Below are 18149 nucleotides of genomic sequence, written 5' to 3'. Positions count from 1 at the left end.
GTTTAAAACCAGTCGTTCTGAGAAAGCATCTGAACATTAACTAAAACAGGAAACACTGTTCACTTCAGCTTTTACTCGCACCCCTGGGACTTTTCACTGGGATTCCAGGCTCAGGCTTCTGAAACTCTGAACAAACACGATAACTCCAGCTGAATGACATGCTTCGGACAAAACTCATCAGAAACAGGGAGGCAGGAAAGAACCTCTTAGCCTTTCCTCAGCATCGGGAATGAGCCAGAAGTTCACGGGGCCTGGAGCGCACGCACCTCGTATGAAACTCTGGGCACTGGCCAGGGCTAGAAGCAGAATACCAGACTTTACAGACCAGCACTCAGAACCCAGGCAATAGCTTGATCAACCACGATGCGTGGCTCTCTGGCAGATTTTAAGTAGCACGGGAACTCCTGAAGCCAAGGTGCTTGGGGCAGCAAAGTAAAAAGCCCTTGGAACAGCCTTTAAATATAAAAGAGGAATGAAGTTAGTGGGTCTGTTAAGAGGCACCCAAGCAAAGCTGCGAGTATGTAGCCACACCAGAGGCAGTCGGGACCCTGGAGACAGATCAGGAACTCTGTTGAAGAGGGAAATCAGTTCCAAGGACAAGAGAGCTCTAGAGAACCAGCAGGGAGGAGTCTCCTGCTAACGCCTCGCATTTTCCTCCCAGAATCGCAGCTGAAACACGACGCACGCGCAAAGGATAGAATCAGGAGAGCAACAAGCAAATGGGCTGGACAGAGAGACAGCCTTTGCAAATGGGCTCAGTTATTAAATCCCTGGATCAGAAAAGGGATCAACAAGTCTCCAGACACGGTGTCAGTCACTGTCCCACAGCTCTGCACTGGCTCCTACCTGGAACAAGCATTGCTCTCTGCCCAGGTGCCCACATTCACAAAAATGCCCCCCCCAATGCTGTCCCTCCTCGAGGAAAGATCAGGTGGGCCACAAGGCCTGAACATCCCTCTCCTCCCAGTTGGGGAGAGAGCCACAATAGATAAGTTTTGGGGGGCTGGCCCAGGCACCCCCCCCCATTCCTTTGAGGGGGAGAAGGGGGAAATTCATCCTTTGAGTTTGACACAGACTAGTGACTTCATTCATAGGGCAAGACACTAACCAAGTTAACAGTTACAGAACCAGTGCTCACTGCAAAGAAAAGTGGGACAAAACAAAATCACCCCGTGCATGTAAATGCTGAAGTCACTGTGTGGGCTTTAGTCATTAGAGAGCTGGAGACAGGAATCCCAGTTTCTGTATGTGGCTGCCACTGATTCACAGCAAAACCTAAGAAGACATGATGAGTGTTTTCAACTCAGACCCACATGAGTAAGGCAGTGTTCATCTTTCTGGCTTCAGAGGTGTTATGAGGATGACTGTTCACAGAGGGATAAGAGATGCTCAAATGAAAGATGCTGTGAGTGTGAAATCATCAGCGTAGGTTTGAAATGAAGGTTAGCCATCAAGGTGAGCCTGCATCAGTGTGTGGAGGACACAGGAGAGAAAGCTGTCCTACAGCGCCAGACTGCAGGCAGCCTCCTGTTCCACCCCCACACACAGCAACACGTCAAACACCCAGATTAAAAGGAAGCTACCTATTAAATCCTCCCTCAGATGGTACAGGATCAACCCCAACCTTTGCTGGGAGAGTGCATGCAGCAGCTAAACCTATCAGGCAAGCATCCCCCTGCCCCCCCCCCCCCCCCCCCTTTGGTGGGATGAATACCTGGAAGACTGCACACGCTTCACTTCCAGCCCTGCTCCCAGTCACCCAACCTTCTCTCATCTGAACCACTCCCTTCCCTGCTGTGATGTTTCCACCATTCAGACATGGCAGCAGCGATTCCTCTCTCCTGGTCAGTCAGTCCAACCCTCACCAGTACAGCTATTCCAAGTTTCTCTCTCAAACCCATCGGTCTTCCCTGTCCTTTAATTGTTTTTCACTCCTCTGCCACAACCATCTCTATGGTACGTTTTCCAGGGGATCTTTTGCAACTTCAACTCAATGTACTGGTGATGGGGAAAATTAGCTACTTTGTTTCTCTGCTGTGCATGCCTTTTGAGATGTATTTCCTTTCATCTGAGCCACAGACCCTGGCTAGGAACCATGCGTAACCATGCCTGCGTCACTCTTTCCTGGGTTATAAGGCCTAAGAAAATAGTATCAGAGCTGCAGGCTCTTACCAGAACTTTTCTTTACACAAAAGGCAGGAATGGGGTGCTCTCAATTTACATCAGCACACCCCCCAGTGCGCTCTGAAAGGACAAGTATGCATGTCAAAGCACTGCTTCAGCATGGTCCCTGTACAGGCTGCAGGCAAAACACACACATCAAAGCCAGGCAGATTCCCGACTCGCCCGCAGACTTGGGATCTGCATTTTACCTGAAAGGCTGACGAACGACTAAGGGAAGAGGCAGAAGTTCCCCACAGTTAATCCGTTCTATCTAATGCAGGGGTCAGCAACCCCCCGCACGCGTGCCAAGCATGGCACACACGGCCATTTTGTTCAGCACACCACCGCCAGCCTGGGCTCTAAGCAGCTGCTGCCAGCCAGGGAGCCCAGGCTGCTCCCAGCAGGCGGCTGGGAGGCTGTAAGCCCTGCTGCAAGCAGACTGGACCCTGTGGGCCAGCTGCAGCCAGGAGGCTGCAAACAGCTGCTCCGGGCTCCAGCATGTCGGCACTCTGGCACCTTCCAAGGTAGACAATGTGGTTTTTTCAGCACTCCGGCCAAAAAATGTTGCCTACCCCTGATCAAATGCAAGAAAAGTAGTGACAGTCACTGCAAAAACGTACAACAGTAGCAGACTCCTATGGGTAGGGCACAAAACAGAAAATCGGGACTATTGCCGGTTTTATCAACTGTTTTGATATGCCTTATTCACTTTGCATCTCTGTGCCTCAGTTTCTTGGATTGATAATTCTCCTGTCTCCGAGATGTAAGGATGCAAACCTGTAAAGTAATTTTAATAAGTAGGCAGAAACAGGCAAGATGCTGTAGTAAAATATTCAGCGTGTCAGAAACGGGGAACCAGGCCCACTAGGCAGCTGTCTGATTTCTGCCAACTGCATTCCAAACCACCCGGCAGAACCCGAGTCCCGCACTCAGCTGAGCCCCCAGATCATGACGTGCCACACTTCCTACTCCAGAGGACTGATTCTTCAGTGAGACTGTCTCCAAAAGAATAAACTGTGGAGCTTCAAATCGCTCACAGAAATACCCACACTGCAAACCAGACAGCAAAACAGACAGAAAAGAAACAGAAATCTTAACTCCTTAAACAGCATGAGAGCAAGTGCGATGAAACAATGACAGCACAGCATCCTGCTCAAGTTGAAATCAGATTAAAGTGTCTGAACCTCTAGCAGGGGAATTCCTGGATACTACTAATCAGAGACAGGTCCAAAGTCCCCCGCCTGCTCACCCCACCCCTGCACAGACCGCACAAAGCAAGATCTAACTTCCTTTTGTTGTTAAAAATCATAGACAAATGCATCATGGCTCAAAAGCAACCACCAGTCAACTAAGCATTTAATGCGTCTGAGGCCCCAGTTGCTGAGCCTCTAGAAGAGAGTGCCAGGCTGCAAGCAAAGTGCATTTGTAACGGGGGAGAAGTCAGGAGGCAGGGGTTGAAAGAACAAGCCGCCCAGCAGCAGATGCTTACAGCCCTGACATGCTACGAACTGCCCACACTATTGTTACCTGCCTCCACCCAAACCCTCCTGCTCTTCTCTTCCACCCGTGGCGCCTGCTGCGTGGACTGCAGGCTGTTAGAAGCTATATTTGTGCGGGGTGCTGTACAGTGGGCATCAAACCAGTAGACATCCAGGATCCCTAGAAGGGGAAAACGCTGTTCATGGATGTTCCAGCCTCCTCCACACGTGGGCCAGAGCTGCAGTGGTGCTGCCACTGCCCTCGGACACGGACCTTCTCCCCATTCTGCAAGCCGCATGGAGTGGCATATGGCGCTGCTAGCTCAGCACAACAGGTCACAGAGGAACTAGTCTCTCCAAATCCCTCCTCCTAGCTGCCACTTGCCTTCCTTGTGTTTCAGTATGCAGTGGGCAGCTCCAGTTTAGAGAGACATGGAGAAAACTGCTTTGTGGCCTAGGACCTAGGAATCCATCTGACCAGGACTTCGGTGCAGTCCAATCTCACCTCTGTCTAAAGCACCACGACACCAGGTTTTGAACAGCTCAATCGAATGTTCTTTAGCTCTGAATCCATTTAACACACCTGATAATTACAGGCACTATTACCTGGCTCTGGCCCCTCCAGAAGCCCCACAGAAGGGAGCTGCTTCTTTGTCACTCTGTCTCACTGACCACTTGAACAACCTCCTCTCCCTCTCTGTCCAGGCCTCCAACTCCTTCCTCTGTGCTTCGCTTTGCCCCGATAACACAGTTGGAACTGAGCTTGCATGAAATGCTGTGTTCAATTCTACCGACCAAGAACAACTGTAAAAACATCTGGGGATCTGCCCTGCTCCTCACTAACAATGTCAAATTGCTCTGATACTAACAGATTTAGATAAAAATGGAATTCATAGATTGTAAGGCCAGGAGGGACCTTGGAAGATCATCGGGTCCAGCCCCTCTGCATCAAGCAGGAAAGATAACCCGGGATATAAATTCATCGATTGTAAGGCCGGATTCAATTCCCTATTAAATTCCCTTCAGGGCCGAATTAAGCCAGGCATTTTCCCCACCTGCTTCCAACACTTTGCTTACTGCGTGCTTGATTAAGGAGCGACTGAGAGACCTCTACCAGGGTATGCAGTGAGAGTGGACAGAAATTTTAAGCACAGGCACCCTAGGCAGCCCCAAAAATACATTCCTGTAGCAGCAGCTCAGCTAGCGGAAGTGTAAAATCAGGCCCCTGTTCATACCAGAAACCTCAAGCTGTTCATTCTTTTGACCCTCAGTAACAGCACAAGCAACAGTCTCTACCCGAACACCAAGGACATTAGTTCATTAAAAGAGCAGCAGATGCAAATGGAAAGCAGTACTTCCCGTCATTGCTGCTGCATCACGTAGGTGTTATTGACAGATGGCTAAAATGAAGAAAGAGAAAACACCCAAAAGCAAGCAGGAAGAAGATGAGCATTACTGTTACAGCAACATGAACATTTAGTGGGTCATTCACACATTTGCAGTCGTTGACATATTGTTATAAATATACTGCTTTATTGGAAGACGTTATTTATAAATAAGAACGACACCAATCCCCTGCTGAAAGCACTGAGATCTCGGGATGGGAAGCACTGTGTAAGAGCGGAGTATTATTTCAGGCAGCAGGCTGATACAGGAAGATCGTGCCCCCCCGAAGGAGCTGAGTGAGTCAGCCTGAGGCCCATCGGTAGGTTCAAACAGAGATGGGCACTGGAGAACTACACAAAAGCAAAATAGAGAATTTCTACCAATCCAGGGCAAGGGCAGCCCTACACACAGGTCAGACTCAGGCAGAACAGAGGCAGGGATACCACAGGGTAGAGAGAGTCCAGGAAGTTAAAGCAAGGCAAAGAGGAAGGGCACTGTCACTGTAGAGTGAGCTGCCCAGTCTTTACCATGGGGCAGGAGTGTGAACATGGGGAGTTACCACAAAAGCCCTGACACGCTGTGAAGTCACACCCTCGCTTCCCGTGCCCACACGAACATGCTTATGCTGCAAGCCACAGGGCTGCTTAATCTAGGTGCTTGGGGAGCTCCACTGCCCTGAGACTACCCTAGCTCCCCGGCCAGGTGTGCAAGGACTCAGCAGTCCTCGCTTCAACCAGCCGCTGCCTCCTAATACTCTGCAGACTCCAAACACCAGCCAAGCCCCAACACCCACGACTGCAAGGTCTAGAGCAGCGGGGACCAACATCTTTGACAGACATACCACATATTAGCTCTGTACCCTCCCCCAGGGCTGCTCCTCTGCCCGATCTGCAGCTCTGCTTTCTGCCTGATCTGGCACTGTGCTGCCTGCCGCCTCTGATCTGCTGCGTTCCCCATGCACGGGCTGCCTGTGACGCTTGTGACACGCATGCCAGATTGGCCACCCCTGTTCTAGAGTAAGCCCAGGGTTATAACTGGAGCATGTACCTAACAAAGGCCCCATACAAATACAGGGAAGGCACGTCACCATGGTCTTCTCCGGCTATGAAAAGAAGCCATTCTTCCTCCTTCCCAACTAACATCTGACTGGATTTGGACTCAGATCCCTTTCTGGGCCAGGATCCATGCAGCACCACCCAGCAGGTTCTGGTTAATCCTGCGTTTTTCTGCTGTGCGAGAAAAAGACCCGCTCGGCTGATAGAAACCAGAGCCAGAAACGCAATTTTCATTGCATGCCGCCAACGGACCCTCAAGATGACGTGCCCCCCGGTGCCCTCTCCCTCAGGGCTGTCCCACGAAACATGTCCGACTGCTCCGAACAGAAGTCAGAACCGCGTTTCGAGAGGGGGCTCCGGCCACCGCCACGCTGCCTACAGCCCGCACGGGGACTGTCTGCAGGGGAGAGACCTAATTACACTGTTCCTCAAGGAAGCCCCTTGGCTCATCGCTGCTAACTACAATTGCTATTTTCAGCATGCATTTAAAATAATCCTTCTGTCCCACTTTCCAGCCCGCATGCTGACACGCCATCTTTTGCACATTGAGCGCCAAATCACGCTTTAACGTGACCTCTTCGGGGCGGGGATCAGAAGCATCCCAGACTTCGTGGACTAACGGTGACCGAACCTCGTGTCCGACTAGCTGCGGGGCGGACGCCGAACTACCCACGGGCCACGCGTGAGGAGTTGCACCCCCCCCACGTCGCAGCAGTGGTATCCGTGTGCGCCGGGCGCGAGCTGCGCCCTCTCAAACGGGAAACGTAAGCTACGGTCGGATCCGACTCGGAGCCCCGACAGCAACACCCAGTAGGCAAACAAGGACCTTGCAATGAAACCCGGTGCCAAGCACAGCCGCCGCGGGGACGCGCTTCCTCTCTCGTCTCAACTACAACCCGGCTGCTCTCAACGAATTAACGTCTTTTTAACACAATTTGGGTGCGGCGGCGCGGCTCGCCTTCCTACCGCAAGCCGGCGGGGCCAGGCCGCTCGGACTCATCCAGACGGGCTCCTGAACAACTCGGAACTCTTTTAAGCCGGGGCTAGGGTCCCCGCGTGAACGCGTGCGCGCGTGCAGTGCGTTCGGGCCGACGCGGCGCGTTTGAGCGGAACGCCGCTCCCTCACGCGTGCCGGCGGGTCGCTCCGCGCCCAGAAGCGTTCCCAACCCGGGCGCGGGGACGGCCCAGGGGAAGCGTTACAACGCCGGCGGGGCCGCGGAGGGCGCGATGTGGTGGCCGGTGGCCGGGGTTTCCCGCGCGGCCCTGCCCCGTTTCCTCGCAGGCTGGAGGCGAGCGGGGAGCCCCCGGGCCGCGCGCGGAGGGGAGCGAGGCCTGGTCCCCGGCCGCCCAGCACACCCCCCCCCCCCCCGCTCACCTTCCGACAGCTCCAGCTCCAGCTCGGCCAGCTGCTCGCGCACGTCCCGGGGCAGCGCGGCGGCGCCCGGCGGGTCGGCCATGGCGGCGCGGCCTCCCCTCCCTCCGTCCGTCCCCTCAGCGCCGGGGGCCGCGGGGCGCGGGCGCGGCAGGACCGGCCGCCGCCGCCATGCTGAGCGCGTCACGTGACCGGGGGCGGGGCGGGGCGGGGTGGAGCGGAGCAGGCACCACAGCGCCCCCGCGCGGCCGCCACAGCACCCGCTGCCCCCTCCTCCTCGCACGCGCTTCTGCACTGACCCACCCCCCACTTGCACACGCAGTCCAGTCCCACCTCTTGCATTGTGCATTGTGCCTTGCACACACAACCCAATGCTGATTGTGTCCCCCCCTACCCCCCTGCAGTCCTAGCGTGTGCCCCCCTACCCACCACTTACACAACTTTCATATGGCTTGTGCCCCTCAACCCACTCGCACGCACGCCTCGGCCACAGCGCTCATAGCGATTGTGCCCCCACCCAGAACCAGCGAGCTAGCCGGGGCCGTGGGGAGGAAGAGACCCAGGCACGTACACGGCTGCGGCGAGCGCCCTGCTCCAACAGCGTGCGGGCACACGGTGGGGGAAAAAGCCAGCGGGGTACAAACTTCTCCGCAGACACCGCACCTCCAGGACAAAATGCATCCCTTCCCCGTGACCAGTGTGTTTGGTCGAGGTTTTTTCCTCCTGAAGATAACTGGGAAAAAAAAAAAGATTATGAACTGTAGTGATTTTTCCCCCCACATCTAAGCTACATTTTACTAGGGGTAGAAACAGGCAGATCCCATCTTTTCCACATGACAAGGGCCAGGCCCCAGGTTCACACACTTTTCCCCAAAGAGCTTCCCTCTGGGGTTACGGCGAGTGCGGGCGCTGCACGCGGGTCTCGCCTTGCGATGGCGCACCTCTCTCCTGAACAGACCGGGCACTGTTGTACAAGACAGGTTGCTCACTTAGACGGCAGTATAATCCAAGTCGAATTTTTAATCACATTTGAGATTAAACTTTGCAAATTCGATGCGTTTCAGAACTTTTATCACCCCCTGGATACCTTTCAAAACTTTTACTTCAGACTTCCTTGTTTGGTTTCCATCAAATGTTGCTTTCCGCAAATAAACCAAGAAGGGGCGGAAAGTATCCTTCGCTGGCAAGTGTCTTCAACGATTTTTCTTTTTTGGTGGTTAAATTAAAAAATTCCCAAGCCCAGTACAGGTAGTTTAAAAGTGAGTAATGATTCTTTTTTTTTTTTTTATACATATAACATGCGTAGAAATGAACAATTAATTGCATAAATACATTACACTGTGTTATGAATCAAAAAATCAAAAGCGATTGCCAAGCTGAATAATAAGTTAGAGAAATGATAACTCTGGCTTTATATATTTATAAAAATAGATATGAGTGTTCTCCAAGCCGTTGGTAGAGAATGCCTACTGAGTAAGAAGTCACCAAGGGTTATCCGACTAAGAAAAATCAGAAGATGAAAATTTTCACAGTTAAACGTCATTTTTAACTGCTACTTACATTCAATCTAATGGCATCACTAGCATATATTATTAAGATGTTTACGGTATATATCACAAATGAATTTTCCAGTGTTTACAACTTACAACTTTATTTCGTACACTTGCTATTTACTTTAAAAAAAAAAAAATTAAAAAGTACAGTTTTCTTACTGCTGCAAGCTACTTTTCCTAACACTTTATACAGAACTTAGAACCCTGGCATGCTGATTTTGGCAGATTAATGCATTGTATTGTTCCTATTCAGTCATTTCTGGTAATCAGCTTGTAAACTTAACTGCTTACTACACAATAGTGTTGCGAATTTAGTCAATGTAAAGTTACACAAGAAATTTTCCTCAAGTAGCCTCTCTGAAGAAGAGTTAAAAAAAAAGGTCGTGGCCTTTAGTTCTACTTTAAACAGTTAACTCCAAGGAATTGGTGGGTGGGGGGGGGGGAGAAAAAGGAAAAAAAAAGTCAGGCGCTACTATCTTCGCTGTAAACGGAGCTCCCAACTCATAACCCCGGCGTCTGATAGTCGGTTCTCGATGTTTTAATACACAGCACTACGTGGAAACTTGTCCGCACTGCTGGATGGGTCTAAAACAGGCCCTGAAACAAGGCTCTCCGTCAGGAGCCTGATCCTGCCCTTAAAGCTCCCACCTGAACGAGCTCAGCTCCACACAAAGGATTTTAAAGGTCTGGCTCTTTACGTGCGAGGCTGACATATACTGTGCAGTCTTCCGTTACCCCTATACTAGGGCCTGCCTCGGGAGCACACACCAAATACATGCACGTGTCTGTAATAAAGAGATTAGAGAAAGTAAAGCTTAAGCAATAAAAAAAACGTAGCCCTCGCAGTGGGAGGCGAGGGAAAGGGGAAAGTAAAATCCCAACCACGCTCCCTCCACCCCCTCCCAATTCTGCCTAGAAGAGAGACTATCCTTGTTGCCCGCGTGCTCTGATCTACCCTCGGATCTCCAGTAAAATTATAGTTTAAAAAGCTTGCTGAATGAAATTAGTAAGGTCAAAAGAGACTAAATTTCAAACTGGAAACACAGTTTACTACAGTAGTACATTCAGTTTATCAGTGACTATGTCAAGACATAACAGTTTTTGGCTGCACTCACGCAACTCAAGCACACTGACCAAGCATCTCAGGTCGCAGATCTGCTTGGCAATGCAAGGCCATGAATGGCATTCACATCATCCTACAAGCCAAACGTTAAATAGGTTAAAAAAATTCTAAATTTTACAGAAATGCTCATTTTCAAAAATAATATTCTCTTGCCCTCTTCCTTCTACATTGAGGGGCATGTTAATAGGTCATTTCACTTTTCCTCTTGTCAAAATGCTAATTCACAGCCCCAGAACTGATTTCAAGCAGGAAACCCTCTGCAAATTAAAAACAAAAAAATACAAAAATTATAATCTCTATATTTATATTGATTGGAATCCTCCAGCATTTGTGAAATCACTTTGAGAGATGAATTTTGGGATGCTCCCCAACTTCTCCGCAACTCCGATTCAGTATTCGCCTTCCCGAATACCTCCTCTTTTTCAGTCTGCCTTCTCTGCTGCTCTTTAGTCCACAGCTCAATTTAAAGAGAGAGAAGAGAGTTGGACGAGTTTTACTTTGGTGATCGGGGCGGCACGTACTGCTCCTTGCCGATACGCCGCGGTGCTCCCTGAGGCGATGACCTGCGTCCAAACTGACGCCTCTGTTCCCTGATTTTCCCAGCAGCTCCCCTAGGATGCCCATTGCCTCTGAACCCAGAGTAATCCTTCATTCGGCCTTCAAGCTTCTCATGGGGCCTTTCCAAAGCCTTCTCAGGAGTACCGTTTTCTTCATTTTTGGCAGGGGAAACTATGTTGGTACGAAGCTCCCTCAGTGGCTGAACAGGACCTGGCGTCGGCTCCTTTGGGGGTTTCTGGCAAACTTCGGCATAGCTTAGCTTGCGTGGTTCCTTTGGATGCCAAAGGTAGAAGAACATCATTTACCCATCAGGAAGACCACCCCATCGTAGCTCCTCCAGAGCACCCCAGACACATCATTAAGAGAGCACAGGAAAAGACAGCATGCTCTGTGTATGAAGGCAGCGTAGCTTGACCCTAGAACCTGCAAGGTTCCAGTCTGCCCTTGGGCTAGGGATGCCACCCTCTCTCCTCGGAGCAGGGAGAAAGCTGCCACCGCTTCCCCAGGTTCCCCCTGCACTAGCAGCACCAAGCATCTCACACAGACAGCCAACCTCACCTGTACTGTCACAGCAGGTGCTGCATTTGCATTGGTGGAGGATGAAGTGGTATTTGTCCTTGGTGGCTTCGCAGCAACAGGACAGAAAGACACAGGTGGGGAAGCATGGCTTGTCGCTTCTTTCTCAGCCGAAACCTCGTCTGGCTTGCTGTCGGTCCGAGTTGTGCTGATCAAAATCAGAGTCAGCATTAGACCCCCCATGACTTCAGCTTTTCAAATGCTACCTCCCCCTGCCCCACTTTCAAGTCACTGCAGCTTTCACCAAACAGGATGGCCACAGCTTTTATCCCCAAGCTCTAATAATCAGCAGCTTTCCGGCAGCCTAGAGACCTCAACAGCAGGGAAGGAAAATACTGCAGGAAAGGAAGATACTGCTTCCTCAGAGTAACAGCCACTCACACACTTACACAACAGCATATTTTTTAAACAACACACCTTAGCACAGGATCCTCAGTCCTGCTTGGCGAACTTGCACTTGTGACGGGCTGCTGAGCTGTACAAGGCGTCTGCTCTTCTTGAGCAGAAGCTGGACAAGTAACTGGCAAGTCCTTGCTCTCCTGCAGAGAATACAGAAGTGGTAAGATTGCAGAAGGGTGGTAGCACTAGAGATTAAGCTTTATGAGGACTAAAATGCAACTTAAATATCAAGAAACTGAATCATGCAGCGGTGGTACTAAGATGCAGTACAGCTTAGGGATAGATAATGCACTTGTGTGAGCAGCACCCCATTTATGTCCGGTGAAGGAAAATCTGCGACGAGAACAGAAAGGCAAGTGATGGTCATAGGTGCTACTGCTCAAGTTGGGTGCTTCTTGAAAGCCAGCCAACCCAAGAAAGGAATTAGAGAAAGCCATGCCACAGAATCAATACACACAGGGTTGTTCAGGCCTGCAAGCCAGTCTCATTTACAGCTCTAACAGCATAAGCCTCAAAAAATGTTAAGAAGAAGTAAAAGGAAGAAGTTAACTTTGGTAACATGCACCCCAGAGGTACCTTCTCTTTGCAGATTCCTTTCACAACATCAGACATTCTGCTCTCCAGCACAGGCTCTCCTTGCGTTTTTGCTGTGCTGCCAGGCAGAGGGGGAAAGTTGGATGCAAGCAAGTCAAACTTTGGTGTTGGAGCCTTTGTTTCTGGCAAAGGCTGGGGTCGCTAGGAGAAGAGAACACCTGTTAAAAGACGTACTGTCTACTTGATCTGATACGGTCATGGCAATGCAGTGCCTGGTCAGCTACTAGGCAGATTTCCAGGGAGCCCTGTACCCTACAGGATGCAGCCTTAAGGACAGAGGGGGTCCACCATTCTCTCAGTCAGTACATAGGCTGCATTTGCTACAGTAGTGATACTTTTCAAATAACGTTCAAGACTAAAACAGGTTTGGGTTAGATTCCCCCCCTCCCCGTCAGTGCTTTAATAAGTGCCAAGGGTGTTAACTACATTTTCCTGGTCAAATTCCAGCCACAAGCGTTTCGCTCGGCCTCTCTCTGGCAAAGAGGATCTCTTGCCATCCTACCCTCTTTTAAAGGGAAGGACAACGGGAATAAGTTGAGTCGAGAGCCATCTAGTGGTCAGTGTGCAGCAACCTACTTTTGAAAGAAAACAGCAATAAAAGGTTTCCTGGGTTCTTCTATAGCAGTGGCTGCCAACTTCGGGTCACGACTGCCCTCACTCCACCCCTCCCGCTTCTGAGGCTCTCCCGGCGCACAGTCCGCGAGGCTCTTGCTGTCACTGTCCCCCTGTGATCCCGGCCCAGGCTCTGTTGGTGCTGCCAGGCTGGAGTGAGTTGGTGGCAGGGATCATGACCCAGATTTAGGGTTGCAGCCAAAAAAAAAAAAAAGGTTGGGAGCCACTGTTCAATAGCTTAAAACAGTGTTTTTCAACCTTTTTAAAACTCATGGACCCCTAAAAAATTTCAAATGAAGTTGCAGACCCCTCTGAATTGCAAGCGTGAGCATTCACATACTTTTGATTGATCATAGTCATCTTTCGTGGACCCTTTAGACAGTCTGTGAACCCCCAAACCACATGTTAAAAACCAATGGCTTAGGGAAAACATGCTCTATAAGGACAAGAAGCAACAGCTCGCAACTAAGGGACGGGCATGTCTGCTCTCTCATGTGGCAAAGATGTGCATCTTGCTATCCAGCCAGCAGCAGGTATCCTCTTTTCAATCTCATGAGGTCTTAAGCAAAGGACATGTTGCTGCCTGGGTCTTAAGACCATTTATCCTTTGCAATAGCAGATGTGCAACTTACTGAAATCCTGTCATCTTCCCGCCTCCTTCGACCTCTGAAAATGTTCCTCCTTTAAAAGAAAAAAGAAAAGAAAAACCTCAGCAAGGGCATTAGCTTCGCTCCTGAATGGACTTCCCCAGAAAGGGAAGTTTCTGCCAGAATATTCCTAGACACTTACCAGGTGACCCCTGGTTCTCTTCTCCACAATCAGAGAAGCTAACCTAATGCGTTTCCTAATGCAATAGCTTGGGGCTGTCCAACTGGTGATCTGCGGGCTGCCCCTCACCTCCCAGCTCCTGTTGGCCACTGCTCCCTGCTTCCCTCTGGCTGGAACAGCAGCCAGTCTCCCAACCCCAGGTGACAGGGCAGTGTAGTGCAGCTGAGGCAGCCAAGGATGACCCTGGGACCAAGCGGGCACATGATACAGGACTGGAGGGAGAAAGAGCAAGGCAGAGCAGGTGCACAATGCAGTAGCAGGCGAGGTAGGGAAGCAACTGCACAGCAAAGCAGAGGGGTGGTCTGCGGCACGTGGGCTGAGGCTCAGCACAGTGCAGCCTGCATGGCAGGCAGTCCCTCTCCTGCAACCTGTTTAAGAAGGTGTTCGGCCACAGCCACTTAGAAGGCAGAAGCCCTGCAAGGGCTAATTTGGGAAGGCTACCATGCCACCAGGAAAGATGCTCAGATCTGCTGGGGACAAACCTGAACCTAGGATTGGTTCACTCTTCAGGGTTTCAAACTCATGTTATGTTACGTTACACAAAGCAACAGAACTGGTGCCCTTACTGCAAAACTCGGGCATTTTTCATCAGTTTACTTTAAAGGGGTTACAATCCTAGTGCTAACAGACAATAAAAGATTAACTGGCCTTATCTTAGAACTTAAATGTTTGAAGCTCCCAGATACTGAGCCCTAAGGACTTTGGCACTTGTTCCAAATTCAATGCAAATACAAAAGGCCACACTTTCTATTTAACAGGCTATTAGTGAAATAACTCTAAATGGCCTCTAGAATTAACTTCCGTGTAGTAAGACTAGCCCTTATGAGGGAGAGTGAGCTGTTAATGGACTACCTGCAAGCTACATGACTCTTTATATTCTAAAAACTCAGAACAAATAGCCCCACGGGTGAGAACAGCTATCATTGAAGTGCTGAGTGAAAGCCAAGGGATGGAGAGGTTAAATAATTTTGCATGAAAAACAGCATGTAACTTATTTTGCTTTAACCTAATCTGAAGGGGATCACTGAGCCGTAAAAGTTAAATCTCACGTTTGTGCTGTGAGCCAAGAGATGCTACTGGAATATTTTAAGACCAGTTTTATATTGAAATTAAGTAGTCAGAAATCCAAAATAACGCAGGAGTGTGGGCTCTGAACATGCCTTTTTTTCTATAACCACCCACAACCTGTCTACTGAATGGTTTGGTTCCCCTCCACAGAGCTGATAAGAAGTACAAGTGAAAGGATACTCCACAGTACAGCTCATATTATGTTCACTTTATTTAAATGTCACCTATCCCCTTACCTGCCACCCCTCACAGAAGCCTAAACAGTTGTATGCAACAGCCAAGGTTACTCTGGCTTATAAGAGAGTCATTTCAAACTGGTTGGGCAACCTGTTTCCCCGAACTCGGTCACACTACAGGTCTCACCACGCTGCTTTCATCACCACACTTGGCTTCTGTGGCTGTAATTCATTACCTGCCCCTGCCAATGCCGTAGTCGCCATTCTGTTCCATCTGTGAGGTTGGCAAATCCTTCTGAGAATAGCCTTGCTCTTGGTGCCCTGTCAACACACTGGTATGTCGCTCCATGACAAAACTCCTGGAGCTGGTTCTGTTCAGTGGTCCATCCCCTATCGACACGGTACCGACCGCAGCTGGGCTTTCTGCAGAGTGTTCCGAGCTACCCGAGGGCCGGAAGTGAGGCTTCACACTGTGCGACGTAAAAGAAGGTACTGTGATGATTTACAACTTAAGGACAGAGTTGCACCAACTCGAGTACTTGCAAATGAACTGACCCAAAAGCATTCTGTCGGTGTAAAAACCCACCAAACCACACATCCCTGCTTTACCAGGAAACAATTCCATCATTAGAATAACTCTGGCTTTCGTTACAACTGTGAGCACGCTGCGTTGCTCCAAGTCAGCTGCCCTCTCAGTCGCACGTGAAACCTTCAGTGAAAGCAACTGGCGTGCCATCACGTGCAAGAGCTTCAGAGACGGAAGCTAATTGGCCAGTGTAGTATTCAGCTTTCTTGCTCGTGAGACCATCTTCATGCAATCTACTGCCTCATTCACTGTACAGCTTCCAAAAGTAGCAGCCAACAAGGCTGCAGTGCCCATCCTCTCTATCCCTTTTCAGTACACAACCCCAACACACTCCCAGAGCAAGATGGGGGGAGGGAAAAAAGCAATCAAATAATTAGATGCACATGGATGTCTTTTTTTTTCTCTTTTTTTTCCCCCCCAAACAGGCAACTAATTCTTGCATTTCCTATTTAAAGTACTTGACTTTGCAAATCATTTAAATACACTAAGCCAAGAATTCTCACTTTGCAAAGAATCGTCATCCCAAAACACACATCCTTTATCAGCTCCCTTGTATGAGCCCTTACAGTGGCTTGAGAACAAGCTGCGGTCTGAAAGAGAGCTCCAGGCATATTCCTTGGCTCTTACATCTCACGTGCAGTACCTGATCACCCTGGTGTCAGTCAGCAGCACGAACTGCTCTGAAGTGCAGCTGACCTTGCCAACACTCGTGCCAAACACCCACTAGACAAGAAGCCAACTCACCTACACGTGTACTTCTGTCCTAGTGTGGGAACCTTCCACTTAGGCACATGCTGCAGGCATGTTGCAACAGTTCAGGATAAATTCAATTTGATCAGTTTAAACAAATGTTTGTTTAAACCCCCAAAAGTCCAATATTAAACTAGCGACTACTCACATGATAAGGTAAATTGTTAAGTGTGATAAGACAAAAGGAGAAGCATGCAATCCTCTCCCAGGAGAGTTTTCAAGGGTGGAAGCGGGGGGCCTGCAATGTTGTAGGAAGACTGAACAGTGTTTTCTGGATTCAAAATATTTTATGAACCAACAGGCGTCTCCCAGGGAAGCAGCATTTCTCCACCAGCAAAATGGAGCAGAGGCAAAGAGATTTTTTTTAAAAAGGAACAGCTGGTATAGCCTTGTTATTTAGGGATTGTTTGTACCTTACTCCCCCCCAAAGAAAGTGTGTGGCTAGAACAAGATTCTTTTTTTCTTATTATTATTCAGCAGCTATTAGACATTGTTTTGTAGATGCTAAGAGTTAAGACTTGGGAAGTCCATGAGAAGTTAATGACTTCTAGCACAAGTGTTAACATTTTATTGCACATCTGCTCTAAAGAGGGCCCTGAACCATTTGCAATCCAAACCTCACAGCGCTGTTACACAGACAACCAAAGCAGCAGTCTAGAAAGCATGTTTAATGCCAAGCTGAAGAACAACCTGCAAATATGGCATTTAAGGAAGTTCTCAATCAACTCAATCCAGGGATGTCTCCTCCACCCAAACTGCATCCCCAGATGCAGAAAACCACCAAGCTATAGAAGTCAAGTACTTGCCTATTAACTTATCTGCTCGATTCCAGGTCCTTAGGGCTCGCAGCAAAGGAGAACATTAATACAGAAAGTGCCAGAGGGGCACATACTGCTTGACATATTATGTGAACACAACAGATAAGTATTCAGGGAGTCTTATTTTTCTCACTGAAAAAGGGACAAATCTCAGGAACGGAGAAATCCCTGTGCTTCCAAAAATTTAAAAATTAGACTTGATGCACTAACAAAGAAACAATATGAAAATCAGAGTATTGGCTTGCTTGAGGGTCCAATAGACTATCCTCTACACAACACACTAGGGACCAGATTTTAGCCAAGTTAGTTTCCAAAATTGTGAGACTTAAACAGTAAGTGAAAGCAGAACTCCCTGCTGTACGGATTCAGCCCTCAGATCTCATAATCTTACCCATCATTGAGAAGGTCACACAAATCTCAGCCTGGGCAAAAGAACAAAGCAGTAGAAAAGGAGAAAAGTAGGAAGCAGAGGAGAAAATGCAAAGAGAAGGAAGAAAGCTAAAAGAAACAGGAAAAGGTGGAACGTGAAACGCAAGGATGCCCAGACTTTCACGTGTTAGACCTATTTTCTCTAAGTGGATAGCTGATCATCATTGGGCCAAACCAGAGAACTGCTCATCTTGCTGGTATCCTCATAGGAGGAAGCTATTTACCCCAGCTTTGTCACCCTGCTTAAAAATACAACATTTTACACCTGCTTCCACAATACAGAGTTGTATCAGAAACCAGACTTGACATCGAAATGCTGAGACTGGACTGGGGAACTGTGCGTGCATGGAAACAAGTCTCCACAACACAGAGCACCGCGCAATGAAGTCCCTGCACTAAAGCTACTTGGAAGAGCAGCTTAAAACGAGATGTGCCAAAAGAATCCTGCATACTCTCAAAAACAAACCTTCACTCCAAAACGGATTCACCTAGTCAAGTCCCAGACCTTTAAAGCTGCTTCTGTTCTGAAGAGTTTCTCTTATTAGGGCTCTGCACAATGCAGTGGCATTCCCACAGGCAGCAGCATCACCAGGAGATAAATACAACATGCCATTATCACACATGG

The 18149-nt window shown here is 49.2% G+C and overlaps 2 protein-coding genes across 3 annotated transcripts in view; both read right to left on the bottom strand.

Moving 5' to 3' along the window:
* The window catches only part of DIP2B (disco interacting protein 2 homolog B), a 97659-nt gene extending 90049 nt beyond the window's left edge, over positions 1 to 7610 (bottom strand). For both annotated transcript variants that reach the window (XM_059718228.1, XM_059718229.1), the window contains exon 1: positions 7458 to 7610. In XM_059718228.1, coding sequence (XP_059574211.1) covers positions 7458 to 7539 — 82 coding nt within the window. In that variant the 5' untranslated portion in view covers positions 7540 to 7610. The remainder of the gene's footprint in view (positions 1 to 7457) is intronic.
* An 844-nt stretch (positions 7611 to 8454) lies between these two features.
* LARP4 (La ribonucleoprotein 4) overlaps positions 8455 to 18149 on the bottom strand; it is a 33479-nt gene continuing 23784 nt past the window's right edge. Inside the window, 8 exon segments of the mRNA XM_014603296.3 lie at positions 8455 to 10624; positions 10627 to 10728; positions 10731 to 10959; positions 11247 to 11412; positions 11682 to 11803; positions 12240 to 12398; positions 13502 to 13550; positions 15178 to 15411. Coding sequence (XP_014458782.2) covers positions 10467 to 10624; positions 10627 to 10728; positions 10731 to 10959; positions 11247 to 11412; positions 11682 to 11803; positions 12240 to 12398; positions 13502 to 13550; positions 15178 to 15411 — 1219 coding nt within the window. The 3' untranslated portion in view covers positions 8455 to 10466.

The sequence above is a fragment of the Alligator mississippiensis genome, chromosome 15 (genome assembly GCF_030867095.1).
Source record: "Alligator mississippiensis isolate rAllMis1 chromosome 15, rAllMis1, whole genome shotgun sequence".
NCBI classification, from domain to species: domain Eukaryota; kingdom Metazoa; phylum Chordata; order Crocodylia; family Alligatoridae; genus Alligator; species Alligator mississippiensis.
This window is presented reverse-complemented; position numbering and strand designations above follow the sequence as displayed.